General features: G+C 40.9%; 1 protein-coding gene across 4 annotated transcripts; it reads right to left on the bottom strand.

The window, feature by feature from the left end:
* Positions 1-1,029: 1,029 nt before the first annotated feature.
* On the bottom strand, positions 1,030-18,370 carry SFPQ (splicing factor proline and glutamine rich). 4 transcript variants are annotated; one of them, XR_013989491.1, is made up of 12 exons: positions 17,530-18,370; positions 15,218-15,406; positions 14,794-15,095; positions 14,587-14,682; positions 12,824-13,020; positions 12,018-12,102; positions 11,710-11,827; positions 11,414-11,462; positions 11,210-11,331; positions 3,010-8,497; positions 1,587-1,660; positions 1,030-1,120 (listed from the first exon to the last, which is right to left on the bottom strand). XR_013989491.1 is itself a non-coding variant. In XM_081016389.1 (11 exons), exons 1-10 carry the CDS (start codon positions 18,238-18,240, stop codon positions 3,034-3,036), a joined length of 1,893 nt encoding a protein of 630 aa, XP_080872515.1. In that variant the 5' UTR covers positions 18,241-18,370; the 3' UTR covers positions 1,030-1,660; positions 3,010-3,033. The 4 variants fall into 4 exon arrangements, 1 of the variants encoding a protein (XP_080872515.1); XR_013989492.1 differs by having other exon boundaries at positions 3,010-3,057; XR_013989490.1 differs by having other exon boundaries at positions 1,030-1,660.
* Between the last annotated feature and the right edge of the window lie 1,308 nt (positions 18,371-19,678).

Below are 19,678 nucleotides of genomic sequence, written 5' to 3'. Positions count from 1 at the left end.
ATGAGGAATTTACTAAATGTTAAGATTACAGGCAAAATTTCAAACCAAAATTTTGTTTCTTGGTGCAAGCACTGTCAACCCATGCCAGTAACAGCTCACAGGAATGGTCTACTCCCATGCAACGATGAGGAAATTATTTTAATTGCTTTGCTTCCTTAACATCAATCTTGCTGCATTTAGGCTCACAGGAGACCCCATTTGCACACAGCTGGCAATCAGTTCTTCCTGAAAGAGTATATGTAACTTAGAAGTGCAAGAGGTTCCAGAGACCTGGATCCAAACTGATTCACAGTAGTTCAGTTTCCACAATGTTCTGCCTTTATGGATATGGATCCAAGTGCTTTTAAATGTATGACATGGGTGTGATGAGTCCCTGGTCAGTGTGGATTTAGGAGCACATTTAAGAGTCCTAATTTCCCCCAAAGAAACCTGCAAACTGTAGCTTGTCAAGGGTGCTGAGCTGTAGCTCTGTAAGGGGTCTAATAGCACCTCTCAGCACCCTTAACAATTCCCAGGGGTTTTTTTGGGGGGGGGGGTGCGCGGCATGACTGTTGAAGCAGGCAGACTTGCTGAAATAAAGTTTTCAGCAAGTGTCTAGCACAATATAGCAGTGTGCCTCCCTGGTGTCTTATTGACACCAAAGGTAGCTCCTTTGTGACGTATGGGGCAAGGCAATCCCTTAAGTAAACTGTTCCCAATCTATATATCAATTGTAAAACTTTGAACCTGGCCTAGTAACAAATAGGCATCCAGTTGTAGTATGTTGATGGGGTATCACACTCTTGTTGGTAACCATGCTGTAGCATTCTGCAAATCAATTCAGTGGGACTTCCTCTACTAGTACAATCCTAAGCATGTCCTACTCAGCCTTCTAGAAGCAGATTTTCACTTAAAGTACATAACTCAAGTTTAGCACTTCTAAACCTTGATAACCAAGAGAATCAATTTTTTTCCAGATCTGTTATTTTCAAGGAGTTCAAATTATATTAGAGCACTGCATGAACTTTTTATAAAGGAGAGTAATCACACTTCAAAGTTTGAATAATTTATTGAAAATTTAAGAGACTGCAACTGAAGCCCTGTACACTTTCCTTCGAAATGCAGGAACAGCTTCTTTCTCCTGCGGAATAAAAGTTAGAATCTTACCACTAGGAAACAGTATGCATTCAACAGCTAAAACAAGAGCAAAGTTTTAACAGCTAAACATCAGTGATGCTATTACTGTATTAATATTAAATCAGAACCTGGCATATCAGATACAAATTAACACAGCAAGTATATTAAGAGAAACATACATTTTAGCTACATTACCAGATTCTGAACCTCTCTATTTTCCCCTCCAGAGTAACAGGACTGCAACACTGTTCAGAAAGATGCTTCTACTTGAGTGGCATCATTTGTATGCTTATCAGCATTTTCACATGCATAGTTTTGAATTAGTATTAACTTACACATAAGCAATTTTCTTCCTTCTAACACATTTGTCCTGTAATGCCAAGTATGCATTTAGAAAATGGCTGCTTACAAAAACAAATTATTACAGTAAAAATGTCCTAAAGTTTAGCTGCAGCTATTCTACTACATACCTCTATAGCATAGTTCTTTATGGGTTTCCATTCTCCTTCATTCAATCGTGCTGGGACCTACTGGCTAATGCTTACTGTAAAAAAGTAAAGTTTGAATTACTACATGACTAAGAAAAAATCCAAATAGGCATTATTTCAAAGCTTTTCACTGAAGGCACGTTAAGGGTAATTTGGTACTGGCTAACAGTGGGATAAACTTCACTTCTTTAGGCAAGGGACTCTAGGCTCTTTTCACTTCTAACTCGAAAGAAAATGCTTCCAATACAATGAATTTTAGTTATCAATTCATTGTAGTAATAACATTCAATATTGGACAATTAATGTAATCAAAGGAAGTCACAGAATAAAGATCTACCACTTATACAAATATACCATTAAAGAATGGCCAAACCTTAGGTAACTTTATTAGCATCAAGCGAGAATTTCCTGATCTTTGCTAGTATATAGCTTAGGGGTTTTTTTGCCACAGCTAACAATTAGAATTTCTTGCTTACCTTCCCGAACCAACATAACACAGGAGACTCCCTTACAGGCTATTTCTTAAGTGATACATAATAATAATTCTAAAATCATGGTCAACCTGTGTCTTGATTTGGGGACTTACAAACATAAAATGCCAACTAAGTAGCCATTTCCAAATGCACAAGTAAAAGCCACTTTTCCACTCCGTATTTAATGCTACAAATTTTCTGATAGATAGCAAATCATTTATTTAAGTTTGTAAGTCTCACTTAGCACAATAAGGCTTACTTCTGAATAAACACCACAGACATCACTGTACATTTGTTAATTTGAAACCATAGTTGATCGGCTTAAGAAAATTGGCTTGCCCTTATCAAGTCAAGAAAAAAACCCCAGAGCTAGTATTCTGTACCATACACCAAGTACATAGTACATAAATTGCACCAATCAATAGACAGAAACTTGCTACCTCTTCGGCTCTAGTGTTGCTAGCCAATGACAAAGTCAGAGGGAAGAAACAAGATAGCGCAACAGGAAGGATAAAGATTACATAAGGTATATTGGGTAGACACCCTTCAAATAAAGAGCTGCATTTTTCCTCAGAGGAAATGGTTGGGGGCTACATACCAGCAGTGGGCAGTCAAAGCAAAAGCAGGCAGAAACACCTTTTCTTTCTGTGACCCCATCCATTTGCTTATACCAGAAGGAAAGGTCAAACCTCCACAACACACAGTGGAAATCAGCTAAGGGGCAGGATCCTGCAGCCCATGGTGCAGGTGAAAGAAGGTGCAGGACTGCATAGGCGGATTCCTCCATCTTAAGGGTAGACGGATGATGGAGATGCTCTCCAATAACCCTTAATCATTGTCAACATTTAAGTCTGATCTCAGCAATCAACAGCCCCTATCCCTAAGCGTTTAGCACCTGGTCACAGGAAAATGCATTCATTTGAGAGTCTTACCTCATACGCAGAAGCACTCTGGTTTCACCCAGCTGGTATTGCCTTCACCTATAAGGATAAGAACGGAAGTTACTAAGGGAATACAGACTGCAGAGTTTCTGAAAACAAAGTTTTAAGTTTAAACATAAAATGTATGGAATAGTAAATTGAGGGGAAATTACAAATTCTATCAATATTCACTTGTTGGGAAGTAGCATGGGGCACAAGTAGAAGCTGAATGCTTTATTTCAAATATTGAAACACATTATAGTGAACAAACACAACTAGTCTGAATGAATTAAATCCCAACTGCCAACCTAAGATAAGGATATGCAGCCAGAGGTACGTTACCCCTTACGTGCAGATGCAAAGCCATTGCATTCAACTATGTGGTTGCTTTTCTGAATTGTTGCCATACACCCCCAACCCCGAAGCAAATAGTCCTTTGAACTAAAGGAAGGCCAGTCTAAATGTCTCCTGAAATCTTCACAACAGAAATTGGAATTTGTTTATCAATCTTTCTAGCTTTTTTTCTGCAGTTGTCCCTCTATTCCCCCCAAGTCCCTTTTCAGTCTCATTAAGGGCATATAGCGAGTGAAAAGACAACCTTTCCACCTGTAACTAACTCTTAAAACAGCCCTTTAAGAGGTAAGAGACACTGCCAGCCAGCCAATGTGCCAGTTTCCTCAAGTCCACATCTTAGCTTAGTACTTTTGCAAAATGGAAGGAACACACATTTTAGGATAGAGCAACACAAATTTATGTTCTTTTCAATCACTAGCTATTTCCGTCATCCGTTCCCACATCTCACATTGTACAGGGATTAAATGCAAGTTTTGTCTGAGGGGAATTTATATACACCACCATGGGTTTTCATAGGCACATGCTAATGCAACAATCCAGAGTGGGAAAGGTCTCCCTTTTCTCCTCCCCCTCCCAATCCCACCACCCTCACAGCATTTAACCCCAGTGAGTGGCATAAAGGCAGATCTGCAACTGACCTGTTGATTCCAACCTTGCTAGCTGTGATGGTGGAAAACAACCAATGGTCCAAACAAACCTAAAAAAGCACAGTCTCTTCATATTGGGCTCCATTTAGAATGAGTGACTATAGGCCTTCCTGATTAGCTGGAGATCATTAGCAGATATTGTTTGAATGCCGAACTATCCTCAAACATCTGTTGAGCTATCAGGGAGGGACTGCAGCCAATAAAAGCTTTGCACACTCAGTATAGTAAAGCCTCCCTCCCCCACAAGGTTATGAAGTGCTTCTCTCCTGACAGCACCAGTAATCGGAACCGCCTAGCAGATTACGCATAATGTATTCTGGCACCACACTTCTGAGCTCTTAAGTCAGTTTTTGTAAGAAATCAAAAGTATTCAAAGACCAGAATGAAGAGTTTAAAAATGGAATACAATGCAAGCACTTAGTTATTTATCATGCCACTCTGACAAAGTGGTATTTTCAGCAGACGAGTTACTGCCTAGGATATGTACTGTATTTCTGTTTGTCACTGCATTTAAGTATGTACCCCACAGCCTTATTCCAATTCATCTGGTCTAAGTGAGAAATATCTATTAAACCCAATTATGCAGAGATCCACACTTACTGGTTATCATCCCACACCAAGTAAACCCTGGGCATACTGGTCAAAACAGAGTACTGTGGCTGGTACATATTTGCAATCCAGCTATTGCAGTTGTTTTATTGCATTCCTAGTGGAACTATTATCACTAGACTTTGGAAATCTAGCTTAAGCTTGGGCAGAATTAGTTGCACAATGCATATGCTGCTCATACCAGTATTTCACACACACTTTTCGGTGGCAAACTGTTAAAAGTACAGAAGACATGTTTATCCAGTCTGAGACTGCTGCTGCTATATGCAAGATTCATTAATGAATCCTGCTCAATTATTAAAGTCCTTGAAATACAGTACCTACATTTGACAGAAGCACAGTTCAGCCCAAAGTAAAATATTTCTAATTCTTGTGCCAGATCAGATGGAAACACTTTTTTTAAGACACAAAATATTGAACTACCTAGCAAACAAAGCCAACAGACCTGGAGGGTAATACATGTTAGGTATGTAACCCCATTATGTATTTTCACCATCAATGAAACAAAAGAAGCTACACCTTTTTGGTAAGATGTATATGGAACATGAGAAGTGGGAGTTCTCGATTTTTCAGTGTATCATTTGAACAAATTCCACAGCCATTATTCCACAGCCACCCAAACACATTACATAACTAACCACTAAAGTTACAAAACACCACTCCCCAACCAGCAACCAGGGCAAGTTACATATGAATATATAGCTTTCTAGCCAATAAAGGGCTGAAATGTGGATTTTGCCATGAAAGTGTAAAATGTATTAAGAGTACTTATTCCTATGAGCAACAAACAGGACCTTAAGTAGATATTTACAAGTTGTACTCCCTTCCCCATCCCCATTGATCTCTAAGAATCTTTTTGGTACACAGTAAAGATGGAAAAAAGTCATATGCACGAAGGAATCACGGGTCTGAGGCACACATCTCAGCATCACGGTTAGCTTGCCTAATGCTGATTGCGGGTTAGGCCTCAAATCTAAGCATCATACAGTATGAGTAGTGCTGCACTGAAATCCCATGGTCAGAAGTGTGATGCCAGAGTACCCCCACAGCAAGATTACACAGAAAGTCACCAAGTTAGATTATAGTGCTTTTTACCTACCTGTATGCAGGCGACAAAGAGAATCTCGGAGCAAGCAGGAATACTACTTCCAGGTCCTAATGTCCACTTGTGGTACTACGTTCCTCACAGTTATGCACTGCGAAAATGCTGACTAAGTGCTGTTATGTAGCAGGCCACTACTTTTTAAACAGTGTCATTTTGCAGTCTCAAACTCCAGAAAAAAGCATGCTGCCACAAGTGGTTGCCCAGGAGATGCCAAGAGGTTGTTTTAAAAAAAGCAGATACCACAAAATACGCACAGAAACATAAATTCAGTTTTTCATTATAACTGGCAAGGATGTGGTTATAGCATGCTAGGGGTATAAGAACACGGGAAGATAGAGGAATTTGTACAGAGGCCCTTTTGTTGACTGAAAGCATAGTGGGCATGCAGAAGTGTAATAGTCACTCTTCTGCTCAAAAAGGACCTGCATGTAAGCCCAAAGAAGTGTTTAAAACACATTTTTTAAAAAGATAAAAACTAAATTCAATGAGAACACCCAATTCAATGAGAACTCGGAATCAATTAATTTGCTGGTACTTGGGGTCCTGCTTAATATGCTTTGAAGTCAAACTACTATACAGGTATTTACATGTGCAGTTGTCAAGACTTGCCAGGTAAGGTAAAAGAATAAACTGCAGCTCACTATATCTGTCCAGATTTAACATCAGCCTAGATTTAGACAGAATGAAACAAGAAATGAACCTTAGGAAGGTAATGGGACCATCAGCCTCCTTCACTCTTCAAGATTACAGTACTAGAAAAGAGCATGGTTTAGGGTATGTGCCAGCATCCTAAGGAAAAATGGCATGTAATCTGAAAAATAAACTGAAAATTAGTGTCCACGTCCAGAGACCCCACCACTGTCAATCTGAGTTTCTTCCACTGGGAGTCACATGAACACCCTTTCAGAAAATGACCTGCAGGTGACTGAGCCCCTAATATCAAATGACAATGAAGCTGAACTTTTACGTTTCACTGACCTGTATACAAGGGTTTCTCTACACAGGTATCCAGCTCAAGAACTGCAAGTTAAACATTTCCCTACTGTTCCTATAGCAGCTGGTTTTGGATCTAACTTCCTGAAAGGTTGTGGAAATGTAGCTCAATCCAACTGAAACACTAAACAATCATCCAGCAGCCTTAACCACCATTTCCCAGCATTCTTGCATTTAAAATGTTGCACAGCACAGAGCTTTGTGCCAATAGTTTGTAATAGTTTGTAATCAAGATGTAATAATTGATGGCACCAAGGTTTATCTGCTCCTGTTGCAAACACATTACAGCTAGCCTGTTATTGCCAAAACAGAGTAACACATTTAAAGGATTAAAAGCTGTAATAGTCAATTGTTGAATAGACATCCAGAATAAAATGCAGAGAATGGTCCAACCAAGCAGGTTGATCTTCATTTCATCAACCACAGTATTTTTTGAACTGGGAAACACTGCTCCCAGCATTTTAGGTGCCATCAGGGTATGGAGTCCAGGACACCTTGAATTCATACATGTCTTTTAATAAGTTAAGGATGAAAGATTCAACCACCCTACTAGATTTAACACCAAATGTATAGTGTGGCCTGAGGTTCAAAACTTCCAAATTTTAATATTTAGAACCTCAAGCATCAGGTTTGTCTGGCAATTTACTACAGTGCAGGATGCTATGCATTATTAACCCCAAAGTGACAAAGGATACTTTCATTTCTGTACTCCAGTTCACAAACGAGAAGAGTTATAAAATACAAGTACCCTCCCATCCTGAGTGTTTTCTAAGCATTCTGATTAAACATTAACAGTAAAATAGGGCAGCCAGGTCTTATACCACTGAACATGTTGGGGGCATGTCTCACTGAACAATCCTTTAAAAGAAGTTCAGATAGAAGTTCAATACAAGCCATGTTATGAAACCTGAAATGGGAGATGCTTTTTAGATACTCAGCAGCAAATACTACCAAATGTCTGCCAACACATTTCCCTTCTCCGACCATCTTACTCAAGACTAAAGTCTAAGTTTTGTGTATCTGCATCAGATTGCCTGTGCTTCCTTAACTGCAGGGCATTTAAAGCCTTTTAAGCCCCTTAACACTAACTGCATTGCAACTTTGGTGGAACAAGCGTAGAGGTGTATTTTCAAGGTGAGTCCACCTCTTAAGTTATTTCATACTCATCTAATTAGGTCTCATTGCATATTGATAGGTCAGTAGCTCAATCAAGACATTTTACGGCAAAGCAGCACCCAGGTCATGTTGTGCCAGACACCAAATTAGATTTCAAACAATGTATGCACAATGGAAGGTGCAGCTTCTTTGCTCTGTATACTTGGATCCAAGAAGGATAACGTTTACGATATAAAAACCATTGCTACATTTAATCTATTTATTTTAGCACAGTAAAAAAAGTTTACACTTGGGAATTCAAATGGCACACCGTACACTGCCATCAAGGTAGGGACGTTATACATCAAAAAAGCTAGGTTTTGAACACTGCATTACATAATTATATTTTTCTTGCCCAGACCACTTACAAATTCTAGGTCATTAAGTTTCTAACATCCATAAAAACATAGCTTTCTTACTAAAATGCAAGAATTAAAAAAAAAGTAGTGTCTAAACAAGACAAACGAAACAAACTGGAATGAAAATCTACAAGTCACATCTAAAATCGGGGTTTTTTGTTTGGGCCTTCATATTCTTCTCTCCCTCTCCCATAAGCTGCTGGAGTTCCAGGCCCCATTCCTCTAGGGCCCTGGCCACCTACAGGCCCCGCACCTCCCTGCCCAAATCGCTCTGGGCGCTATTAGAACATATTAAAGAGTTCATTATATGTAGTTGATGTCCATGTGTTTTAAGTATATATTTTAGAAGGTTCCGTAGTCAACGTTCGTCGATACAATCACCATTGAGCCGATCCACAGGGTACCGGGAACATAGAAAGGAAAAAAGGGTAATTTAATAATTAGTTTAATTTAATACATGCCTTGAGGTATGTTCCCAACTTGATCCATTCTCAAATGCCTGCTTCAGCAAAAAGATCTCCCTGAAGTGCTAAAAATGTAATCATTAGTATAGGCTTATCTAAGAATTGTCTCAAAAAGAGCGTTCTGGGAGTCTGCCACAATTACTTTGCTCATCTGTACTGCAGCACAAAGTTGTCAGTCAACAAGGCCCAAGTAAGCCTAGCCATAGGCCAGGTTCAGCTCCCAAAAGGAGTCATCTTATGTAAAGCAGATGACTACTCACCAGTTTAAGAGTATGAGACCATTCTTTTTGTCATGACTCAAGACTACAGTCTGCTTACTGAAAATGCAGAAATCTGAGAGCAAAAGTTGTTAAGACACCAATGAAGAACAAGAATAACATGAGCCTAATGATAGATTTACCTAACCAAGACAAAGTAATATGAACTGTTTGCACAGCCTTTTGCTTTTTAAGTAGTTTGACTGCTCTAAACAGCCCCATGGAGGTCCCTAACCTCATGAGGTTTAGCAAGAAGTCCACTATGACTCTGCAGTTACTGAAAGCTTTCAATTGGTTTCCCATGGATTCACAAAAGTTCAGACAATGATAAAGCAGAGCAGTTAACTTTCCAATTATCTGCTGTATTTTCTTTTATTGAGCTATTAGGCACCAAGTAGAGTGAAATGGATCAAATATTTCATGTTTAGTCCTGTGACGTTAAACCTAGAACTACTTTCATACAAAAAAGGCTTTCTAGAAGCCAATTCATTCAGCATGGCTCCTTTGAAAACTAACTGTATGAATCCCTTTAACCAGATACACATGCAGATTTATTTTGTGAAAGGCTCATATACACACCCAGTTTTCTCCCCAGTAATCCCACAAACCAAAACCTAGAACGCTCCAACCACAAAAATCACTAATGACAAATCACATGCATGAGCCCTTCACTGATTTGCATAGGTATCCAATCTTGGAATCACCAAAAGTCTGGAATTCCTAGTGTGCAAACAAGCAACCTTAGTAAAATTTCCTCCTGGTTATTTTAAAATACCCAAAGGCCAAGTATGAGCATATCCTGTGAGGAAAGTCTACTTTTAAAGATTATTAGCAGGTAAGGCAGCACATTGCTACATGCAAAGCACTGCCCACTGGAACTTCAAGCATTCTTCCAATACCACCAGTTCCAAGACTTTTGAGTATTTCATATGCACTGTTTATACGATTTCAATAGAAGCCTAAAACTAATTGCTAATCCTTTAAACTGCAAGGTCACTTAGTTCATAAGACACCATCTTAAGAACTAGTTTTCCTTTGCGGGGGGGGATTTTGTTTCCACAAAAAAAGTGGCACACAAGGTACTAGTAGTTTATCTTAGTGAGCAAAAAGCTGTAATGCACACATTCATCTTGTCCCCACACTTGGCCATGAATTTTAAATCATGGATTAGAGCATACCCTTAAGGTGTATGAGTACACCACACCAGCACTGACTACACTTGGATTACAGAATATATTTTTTACCAGTTATGAGCACTGCTGCCATGCCATTACGTTATTCAAAGCAGGCCCAGAGACCATACCACACATATAGTGTGACTGCATATTTTTACAAGGCCTACTGTACTAGTACAGGCATAATGCATGGAGGAAAAATCTATCAATATATCTACTAGTCCACCATGGCTATACAGAGCCTCCAAATTCAGAGGCACTATGCATCTACATGCCAGTTAGCTAGGGAGCAGCAAATTCAAAGAGCGCTACTGCCTTCATGCCTTCCTTGTGGTCATCCAGATGCATCTGATTGGCCACAAACCTTTGATCTCATCCAACAGGGCTCTTAAGTAAGGTAATTTAAGCAGTATCTAAACATCGTGACTGAATTATATATTGCCCTTTAAGCATCAACAAGCAACTTAATCAAGAAGTACCGTACAATGAGAACCTGCCTACCCCGAGCAAGAACTGCTTTGTTCACATACTATGGCAAAAGCCAACAAATACAATACGGTATACTGTTTGTATTTGACTGCTCACTACTATCTACAAGTGACTAATCAGCTGCATTAAGTAGTAAAAAGTATGGGTTTCACAGGGTGCAGTGATTATAATTAGGCTTGGAAGAGTGTGCATCCATCTATTTTACAAGTATTTCACTATCACTTTTATGTCCCACAGTTAACTCAAGTTCAGAAAGTGACAGACCACTTCTGCTCATTAAGCTAACAACAAGAACTTGTAATTTTTCCAAAGACATAACTTGATGAATTCCTTCCAAGCTTAACCAAAGAACTCCAAACCCAACCAGCTACTGTAAGAGCAATACCCGAAGCAGGAGTGTCCAAGTAGACCTCCCACCATACCAAGCAAAGACATGGCTCAGCTTTTCATTGCCCAACAAGCCCCTTGCTTTGCACTATTCACACTTCTGGAAAAAGGAAGCCTAACTCAAAATGCAGATCACCTAGAATCAAAACAGGTAAGAGGTGCTTCACATCTACGGAATTTGTTTGGAATTGAAGTCAAGCTGCCACAGGATACATTACCATATCGCTTCCCATCATGGAGCCACTCATAGATGCTTGTCCAACTCCAGGACTGGTTTCATAGCCAAGGCCAGTACCACCTCCTAAAGGTGGGAATTTCTGAGCAGCTGTACCATAAGGATCTATAAAAGAAATCCAGGTGGTTATATGCAGGATAGATTACAATCATTCTTGTGTGAAAGGTTTAACTGAAAAATTATTTACCTCCCATGTTCATTGTGCTGGTACCTCCCATTCTCATGTCCCTCTCTCTCTACAAAAAGCAAAATACAGCGTTTTAGGAAAGAGTAAAACACTTCATGCTTTGCATTCTTGGTACACAAATCAGAGTAAGATAGCACTATGTCTCATGAGATTGCTGAAATAGACAGCAAAACTGGAGGAATAATTTAGAATTCCAAGTACAGAATCAAGAATGTATTTTGAACTCCTAGGGATCAAAACATGAGGTGCAAGCACCTGGGCAACCAATTACTGGGATTCTCATAGCCCTAACTTACAGGGTCCATGTAACCCATTCTACTATAACTTTCTTCTCTCTGTCTTCTCATTTGTTCTTCCATCTCACGTTGGCGGATCATCATCTCTTCCTCCCGCCTACGGCGCTCTTCTTCCTGTCTGAAAATTCAGATTATCCATTAGATTCCAGAATATCACTAAATTCTGCATCTCTGTAAACTTAAAACTCTGTACTTATTAAGTATCACGAAACTGTCAAACTTTGTTGAAAGAGCCAACGTCAATGATAATCTGAACACAATTAAAGAAACAAACATGATAAACAGCACTCCAAGACATGTAGTTTTACCTCAGCTGGATTTCTTTGCGTTTTTGCATCTCTTGATTGTGAAGTTCTTCCATACGCCTCAGTTCTTCTTGTCGCCTCATGAGATCTGAAAATTTGATTTAACATTATCACCAATTCACCATACATAATAAGCATCTTGCTCATTCCAAGACAGAATCAGAAATTTTTAAAAAGCAGTCATGTGTGAAGTTAAGCTAAAGTTTTAGCAATGAAATTTTTATCCCCTACATAATACAACCAGCTGTCTAGTTCCCCTGCTTAAACTCACATTGTTCTCCTCAAATTTATGATGGCATATATACCTATATGGGGCAAACAATGCATTGGCACTGACCTAACTACTTCCAGCCAGTAGTCTGAAGTGGACAACATTCACATCTTGCAGTGCCTCTCCAAGAAGCATTCCAACCATTACACTTCCATTTGTAAATGGGATTTAGGTACTTTAAAGATTTCTACAGTTAGCTCTTGCAGCAAGATATCATGTACTTTGAGCTGCATAACATATTTGAATACAATAGTAGGTCACAGAATCCTAGCACTATAGAGTTGGAAGGTATCCCCCAATAGTAGTCTAGCACAACCCTGGCAATGCAGGAACCAGAGCTTATTTAGCCTCTGTAGGAATAGTGGACCCAGAAGGTTCTGCAGAACCCTTTTACCAATAGGTGAAGATGCTTCTTCCCAGAAAAGCTCACATAGCTTCAGAAGGCCTCAGTTCCGCTGATAATGCTCTTCAGGCAAGTTTTGCAAGCGCTCTGAGTCTAGGGAGATGTGGAAAAATCAATAAATGACTGGCACAATACCTTGGCGCAAAAGATTTGCCTGATGCTCATGGTATGCATCTTCCATTTCACTTTCCAGTTTGTCCTTGGCATCTTTCATGTTTTTCTCCACCTGATCTCTCTGTTGTTTCTCCATTTCATCCAAAGACTTCCATCGCTGAGAGTATTCATATTCAAAACTTCCAGGCTGTGCAAACCGTGGAGGAGTCTCTCTCTCCCTAGATACCAATTGAAAATCCAGTTAATAATGACAGTAGAGCTGATTTGCCAAAATGGTCAGCAGCAAGAAGAAATGAGAAATTCAGGACTAGTGAAAATCCATATGGAAACTTAGAATTAGGACATAAAGGAATTTTTAGATTGGTATCACTATAGTTACTGAGAACCATTAATATATGATAGAAAAAAGGACCAGCTAAAAAAACTGCAGAGAGCTACTCTTCTGATTAGGACAAATGAACAGAAATATCAGATGGGAAAAGTACTGCAGAGAATTATCCACTTTTATAAAGGTGCTGTTTCATAAAATAAAATTAAAGACAAAAACATGTCTAATAAGCCACTGAAATAGTTAAGTGGAATCTAAAGTAACATGTTGGATGTTTTCCTTGTCTCCGAACAAGGCCACACTAATTTCTGTTTCCTTTTCTAATAAATCCAATATCCTGTAGTTACTGAGTTCTGTTCTCATTAGGATGCTGGGGCTTGCAATTGATTTTTTAAACTTCTGCAAACCTTGGGCTGCCCTTCAGCATACTGACTGATACCTCTCTCATTTTTCAGTGGTTCTGATTTGGGCTCTAATCCTGTCAGCATTAAATCACGTATTTAAAATTCAAGGTATACGCAATACTAGCCAAATGTAAAATGTGTCAAATTGCTATCCCAAAGCAGCAGAACTTATGTTGTGCTAGCAGGTTTATTGCCCTTTCCCTCTTAACCTTAATGGAAGACAGGGGTGGGAAACCCATGTCCCATGGACAAACACTGCTGACTTCAGCTGATGTATGGCAAGACAGGGTAAAATTCTGAATTGCACTGCTTAAGTATTTCGCCAGCCAGGGCTCCTACTCATCAGCTAACCAGCATGGGCTATATATCTGCACAGAAAGCCAAAGCAAGTATGTAAACTGCAGGCTTCCTTCTTGTGCTTCCCACAGGAGGGAATTGCAGAAACAAAAAAAAAACCCAAACTTTTTATTGTCTTCATTCCCCCTTCAGCTGCTGCTGCTCGCTCCTCCTGCAGCACTGGCCAGGTGGTAAGAAAGAGGCTTTGATGGGTGGCTAAGACAACCCGCCTGTCAATCATGTTGTGTGACATCATGTGATTGACAGGTCTGAAATCCAACAAACCTGTCAAATTTGGTGTGCAGGATTGATTGTGACAAGGACTTGGCCCACAGAGCCTCAGAATTTCCCAATTCTGGAGTAAAGTATGCTATTGAATTCCCATGTCTTCGAGTAATCCCACATAAAGTTTTAATTTCAGCATCACACTAATTGCATTTTACTGAATTTCGGCCAATATATGTCACTTCAACTACTTTTAGCTATTAACAAAACTTTTCAGATACATCATGTAATATGATGTGCATTTAGTAAGCAAAATTAACAATCAAATGAATACGTCAAATCAGATCTCTATCCATTTAGCTTAATGGGAAATTTCTCAAAGCTTTTTAGGTTCAGAAAACACACATCACTGAGAAGGCGTGACTGACAGACCCCCAAATAACCAGAATTTTTAAAAAATCTATGGTAAAATCAATGGTAAATGTGCTTACTTTTGATACATTGGATTTTTCTGAGCCAGCTTTTCTGGAAGACCATCTTCATCATCCAACTGTTCAAGGGGCTCCACAATAACAGGTCTTGGAGTACTAAGAGAGCAAAAGACACTTTAAATAGTTGCTGGAAATTTCAAGTTGCATGTAATGGATTAAAAAATACCATAACCACACAAATTCCAATCAATTATTACATTTACTCACGTTGTCAAAAGAAAGACACCTTCAGAGCAACGTTCAAATGCTTTCCGAGCTGCTGGCTTAGATGCAAATTCAACAATGCCCTTTCCTGTTGATCTGCCACGATCATCTACAATCACAATAGCTCTTTCGATTGGGCCAAACTGAGAAAATGCTTCCTCCAGCAATTCATTGGATACATATGGGGAGAGATTACGCACAGAAAGAGCAGCAGCATGGGTGGCAAAACGCACACGAAGCTGCCGTCCTCTCATGGGAGTATCATCAAGTTCAGCCTTTGCAATTTCAGCCAGAGCTCGGGATTCCTGTGAATAGATTAACAAAAATGTTACGTCTTTTAAATTCTTAACCTTCAAACTATGCAGAACGTTAAGCAATAATATATTATGTATAACACATATGAAAAATTTATAGAAATGACACTCACCAGTTTAATAAAGCCAAAGCCTTTTCCTTTATTGATAAAGACTTCACCAGGTTCACCATATTTAGAAAATAACCTCTTAAATTCCTCCTCCGTTATATCAGCAGGCAAGTTCCCAACAAAGAGACGACAACGCTGTGTGTAGGTCTTCTCTCCAGGCCGTCTCAGAAGCGACAAATTGGCTTTAAAGCCCTAAAAATACAATTAATGACACACTTTATTTACTAAGCTTACAGGAACTGCTAACTATGCAGAATAACGGTAACTCTGCAAATATTAAGCTAAATATGAACCTACTCCCAAGAATAACGGCAGCTAATCTGTCTCACCCTCCAGATTTTGCTAAACTATAACCTCCTATTGCTTACATTTAAGGCTTAAGAAACCACTTTTCAACAAATGTTTTAGTTGCGTTGTACATCAAAAATATCAAAAAAACATACATAGCAAATATCTATAACTACATATAAAAAAATCATCCCTGACTATATTGGCCATAGTAGGTGGGGCTGATAGGAAGTGCAGGGTTCAGTAACATCACGGTATGTGTGTTCTTGATTCCCCATGTCTGCTCTAAAAGACAATCAAGTTACTTTTAACTCCTTCCCTTTCTTATGTACATTTACAGAACTGCACACTTCCAGTGCCTTGCTACATGCAAGTCAAAATTCCAGACCAGCACACCGATCTGTAATAATCAGTTCTACCGTACTCTTCTGCCCCACCCCAAGCTATCACCTTGCTTACATAACCAATGGTTGCAATTTTTTAATAAACAAGTTTTCCTCTTAGACGGAAAAAAAACCCCTACCAAGCAGCTTTACAGCCACTTGGTTAGTCATTTTCCATTCCCATTCAACTAGGCTTCACAATCAATCAGTGTACATGTTACTCAATAACTCCTATTCCAGTATGTCCGTTTTTTTGGAAAGGAAATATATTCTAATTGATGCCTGCCACAATGCTGTCTTTTTATGACAACCGCAATTTCCAAAGTACTTCAAAGTTTTCCACCCGTCATACAAAATTCTTACCAAAATATGCTCCTCTAGACCGAATAACTTTTTCCAAATTAGAATCATGACAAAAAGTATTTGTCAAAAAGAGCATTAATTTCCTTATTGAACACTATCCCTACTAAACATACGATCTGTACACTCACTAGAATTATCACTGAACATAAATTGGGAGTTTTATCAGTGGCATAGCGTGCTACAGTCAATGCTTACATTTCACAGTCATACCATGCTGCATTCTGTGGTATAATCCTGCTTGGGAAACTAGCTTTATCACATTACGGCCACTGTAGCTCATCAAACCCACCCTATCCCCAAGTCTGTGAATACAGCGCTTCCAAAACAAACAGGCACTTAAGCTCCAGTCCATTCAAATGTCATTTACTGAAACAATCATGTTAATACCATTCTTCAGAGTTCACCAATACATGGCTAGAATAAATACCTACACACAAGTACAGAAAGACTTCTATGACAAGCCAAATTCCTGCCTTTTCTACAGCAGCCTCAGTACAGCCAGCCCCTCATCTGGAGCAAAACTCCTCTCAACAAAAAGCATTCCAGACCACTGTAGGGCTAAACTGCCTACATTTCTCAAGAACTAGTAAGAGCATATCAGCAACCATAATGCAAGCTCTCCTTTGCTCTTTACTCACACACCCATCACACTTCTACACAGCCTTTGGGACGTTAATGATTTCCCACTCCACTCAAAAGTGTTCCCTGTCAAACTGCAATAGGCACAATGGGTATTCGCCTATCTCAAAAAACAAATCATTTCATTTGTTAAGTATATTGTAGCGCTAAATGCCTGTCCTCTCTCACCCCCATCTTAAGATCCGTAAACTACTTCCAGTCACTTTATTTTCATTGTTAACAGCTTTAAAGCGCCGCCTTTAAAGAGCAAGATTTCCCATTGCTGTTGCTACGACAGAATGCAAAATCTGGAATAAGAATTTTGGGGCAGAGTAAACTTCGCGACAAGATGTGAATAACGGTGGACATATTTTTTAAAAAACCAAGATACCACAAGATTTAAGTTGAGGGAGTTTTACCTATTCAATCCCACCACTGACTCCACCCCTTTCAGCGACTCATAGCCACGCCCACTCCCCCGAAGCAAACGCGCGGAGCCTCTCCGAACACTACTACCTCTTGCACATGCGCACCTCAAGCAATCAAAATGGCGCCGAGGAACGCCGCACAGGGCGAGGAGAGAATAGCGAGCCGTATGAGCCGCCATCTTGTCCCGAATGCCTGTCATGACAGAGCTTGTTAAGGGCCCACAAATCTACCCACCTCCGCATCGGACATTTTCTCCCCGCCGGCACCCTGCTGTTGCTGCTGCTGCGAGTGCTGGTGCTGCTGCTGCGAAGGGTGCTGGTGCTGGTGTTGATGCTGGCCTTGTCCTCCGCGCCTCTCGCCGCCGCCGCGGTGCTGTCCGGGGCCTCCGCCCTTGGGGCCTCCTCCTTGTTGGGGGCCTCCCGGCCCGCCCTTTAAGCCACTTTGTCCTCCGCCGCCTCCGGAGGACTGACCGGGACCCTTTTTAGGGCCCCCCTGGACCGGACTTTGGCTGGGCGGCGCAGACTGCTGCTGAGACGGCGGCTGATCCCCACCACGGCCGCCACTCTGGAGCCCCGCGGAGGCAGCCGGAGCGGAGGTCGAGTTCGGAGTGGGGGCGGAGGAAGAGACCGGAGGCGCTTGGCCGACCTGGTTCTGGGTGGGCCCCACGGAAGGCGACGCGGCTGCTGGGCTGGAGGAAACGGAGACGGAGGCCGCGGAGGAAGGCGGAGTGGAGGCCGAGCTGGGTGGCTTGGCAGGCTCCGGCTTCGGGGGGCCTCCAAGACCACCGCCAATGTGGTGGTGGCCCCCGCGGGACTGGCCCATGCCGCCTGCCATGCTCGGCGGCGGAGAACGGAAGTCGTGGTTCCCCGGGAGGCCGCCTCGGCCTCCGCCGCCTCCGCGCCGATGGAAGCCGCCTCCACGGCTACGGAAACGGTCTCTCGACATGGCAAAAATGGTGGCGGTTGGGGTGGTACCGTACAGCGACACGACTCTTTTCTCCTCCTCGGAGTCCGACCAAGATCAAAATGGCGGCAGGCGCTGAGGTAAAAACGGCCTCGCTGCCGCCTTTGTCCCACCTTTATATAGCCTCGCAGTACAAGCGCAAACTCCGCCTCTCTTTCTCCCCTCCACGGCCAATCCAATAAACAATCGCCCTGGTCGGATTGATGGGGACGTTAACCAATCAGTTTGTCAAGTTGTTTCCCTCTCAGGAAAAAAGGGCGGAGGGAAAATCCGCTTCTCCCTCTATGCAACTCACTAAACCAATAGTGAGGCGCAATACAAGAAAGATTGACAGGGAAATTATACAATAGGCATTTGAGTTGGTAGATAGAAGGCGGGCAACGTCCGTTAACTTCTCTCTGCTTTGATTGGGTCGTTTGGTCAGCAGAAGGCGTGGCTTACTAATATATGTAACTAATAGAGAGGTTCAGATTGTGCGCATACCAGAGAGCTTTGCTGCAGACTAGCCGGGGGCTATGGGTGCCACGTGGTTCGCTATGGGTTTAACCCAGTTTCATTATTACGTGCATCGTATAATAAATAGCTGTGCAATTGTTACCATTATATTCCCATAAATGCTGTGTTAACGTGGTCATGACAGTAATCTTAAAACTGCTATACAGTACAGCTAAAGTGGGTCCAGCAACAAACTGCTACCATGGTCCTTTTTCACTTGCCCTGCTGTTCCTGCTTGCAGTTCCCCACCGCATGCCAATCCATGTGTGCACAATTTAAGGTAATACCTCATGCATGTGATGGAAAGTTTCTGCCATAATCAATTTAGGATGCAACAAGACTCATTTTTGCTTGAAACAAACTTACACAACAACCCTTCTGTATTTGGGTGAAAAACGTACTGTATTTGTATGCTTCAAATTAAGGGAGCTAATAGCAAAAAAGACCAGAACAACCGTAAAAGAGCAAATTTTAGCATTTATCATATTTTCTAAAGTTAACCATTTCATTTGCAGTTGCTTGCCTCTTTCACAAAATCATAATATCCAGAGTCCTTTGGGAAGGAAGGAAACTGACAAACCCATGCAAAAGTTTGTATTGTAAGCCTGCTGTGAAATTACCAGGCCCCATTGCTCAAAAGTAAACCCCCAGCATGGTCACTACCAGAGATTTTTTTAAAGGGGGTACTCAATGGTACGCAGTGCCAGCACCTCTTTTTTGTTGTTGTTAAAAATTGTGGCACTTACTGTAACAACTTCATGGTGAGTACCAGAACCTATTTTTCTAGAAAAAAACACTGGTCGCTACCAATTACTAAGCATCCTCAAAACGATTGTGAGTTCTGACCCTGTACTAGTGGGAATTTTGACCTTAAGCCGGAGGCATTTCCCCCTCTTGATTGCCAATTTGGCATTATAGTGGTGCT

This window comes from Podarcis pityusensis (assembly GCF_964106645.2).
Source record: "Podarcis pityusensis genome assembly, chromosome: 8".
Lineage (NCBI taxonomy): Eukaryota > Metazoa > Chordata > Lepidosauria > Squamata > Lacertidae > Podarcis > Podarcis pityusensis.
The sequence above is the reverse complement of the archived record's forward strand: the minus strand, read 5'-3'. Positions and strand labels throughout refer to the sequence as shown.

Coding starts and splice junctions, on each gene's coding strand:
- SFPQ (XM_081016389.1), bottom strand. CDS start 18,240: ATGTCGAGAGACCGTTTCCGTAGCCGTGGAGGCGGCTTCCATCGGCGC. Junction 15,096..15,217: donor GCTTTGGCTTTATTAAACTG/GTGAGTGTCATT, acceptor ATCTATTCACAG/GAATCCCGAGCTCTGGCTGA. Junction 13,021..14,586: donor AAAAATCCAATGTATCAAAA/GTAAGCACATTT, acceptor ATTGGTATCTAG/GGAGAGAGAGACTCCTCCAC.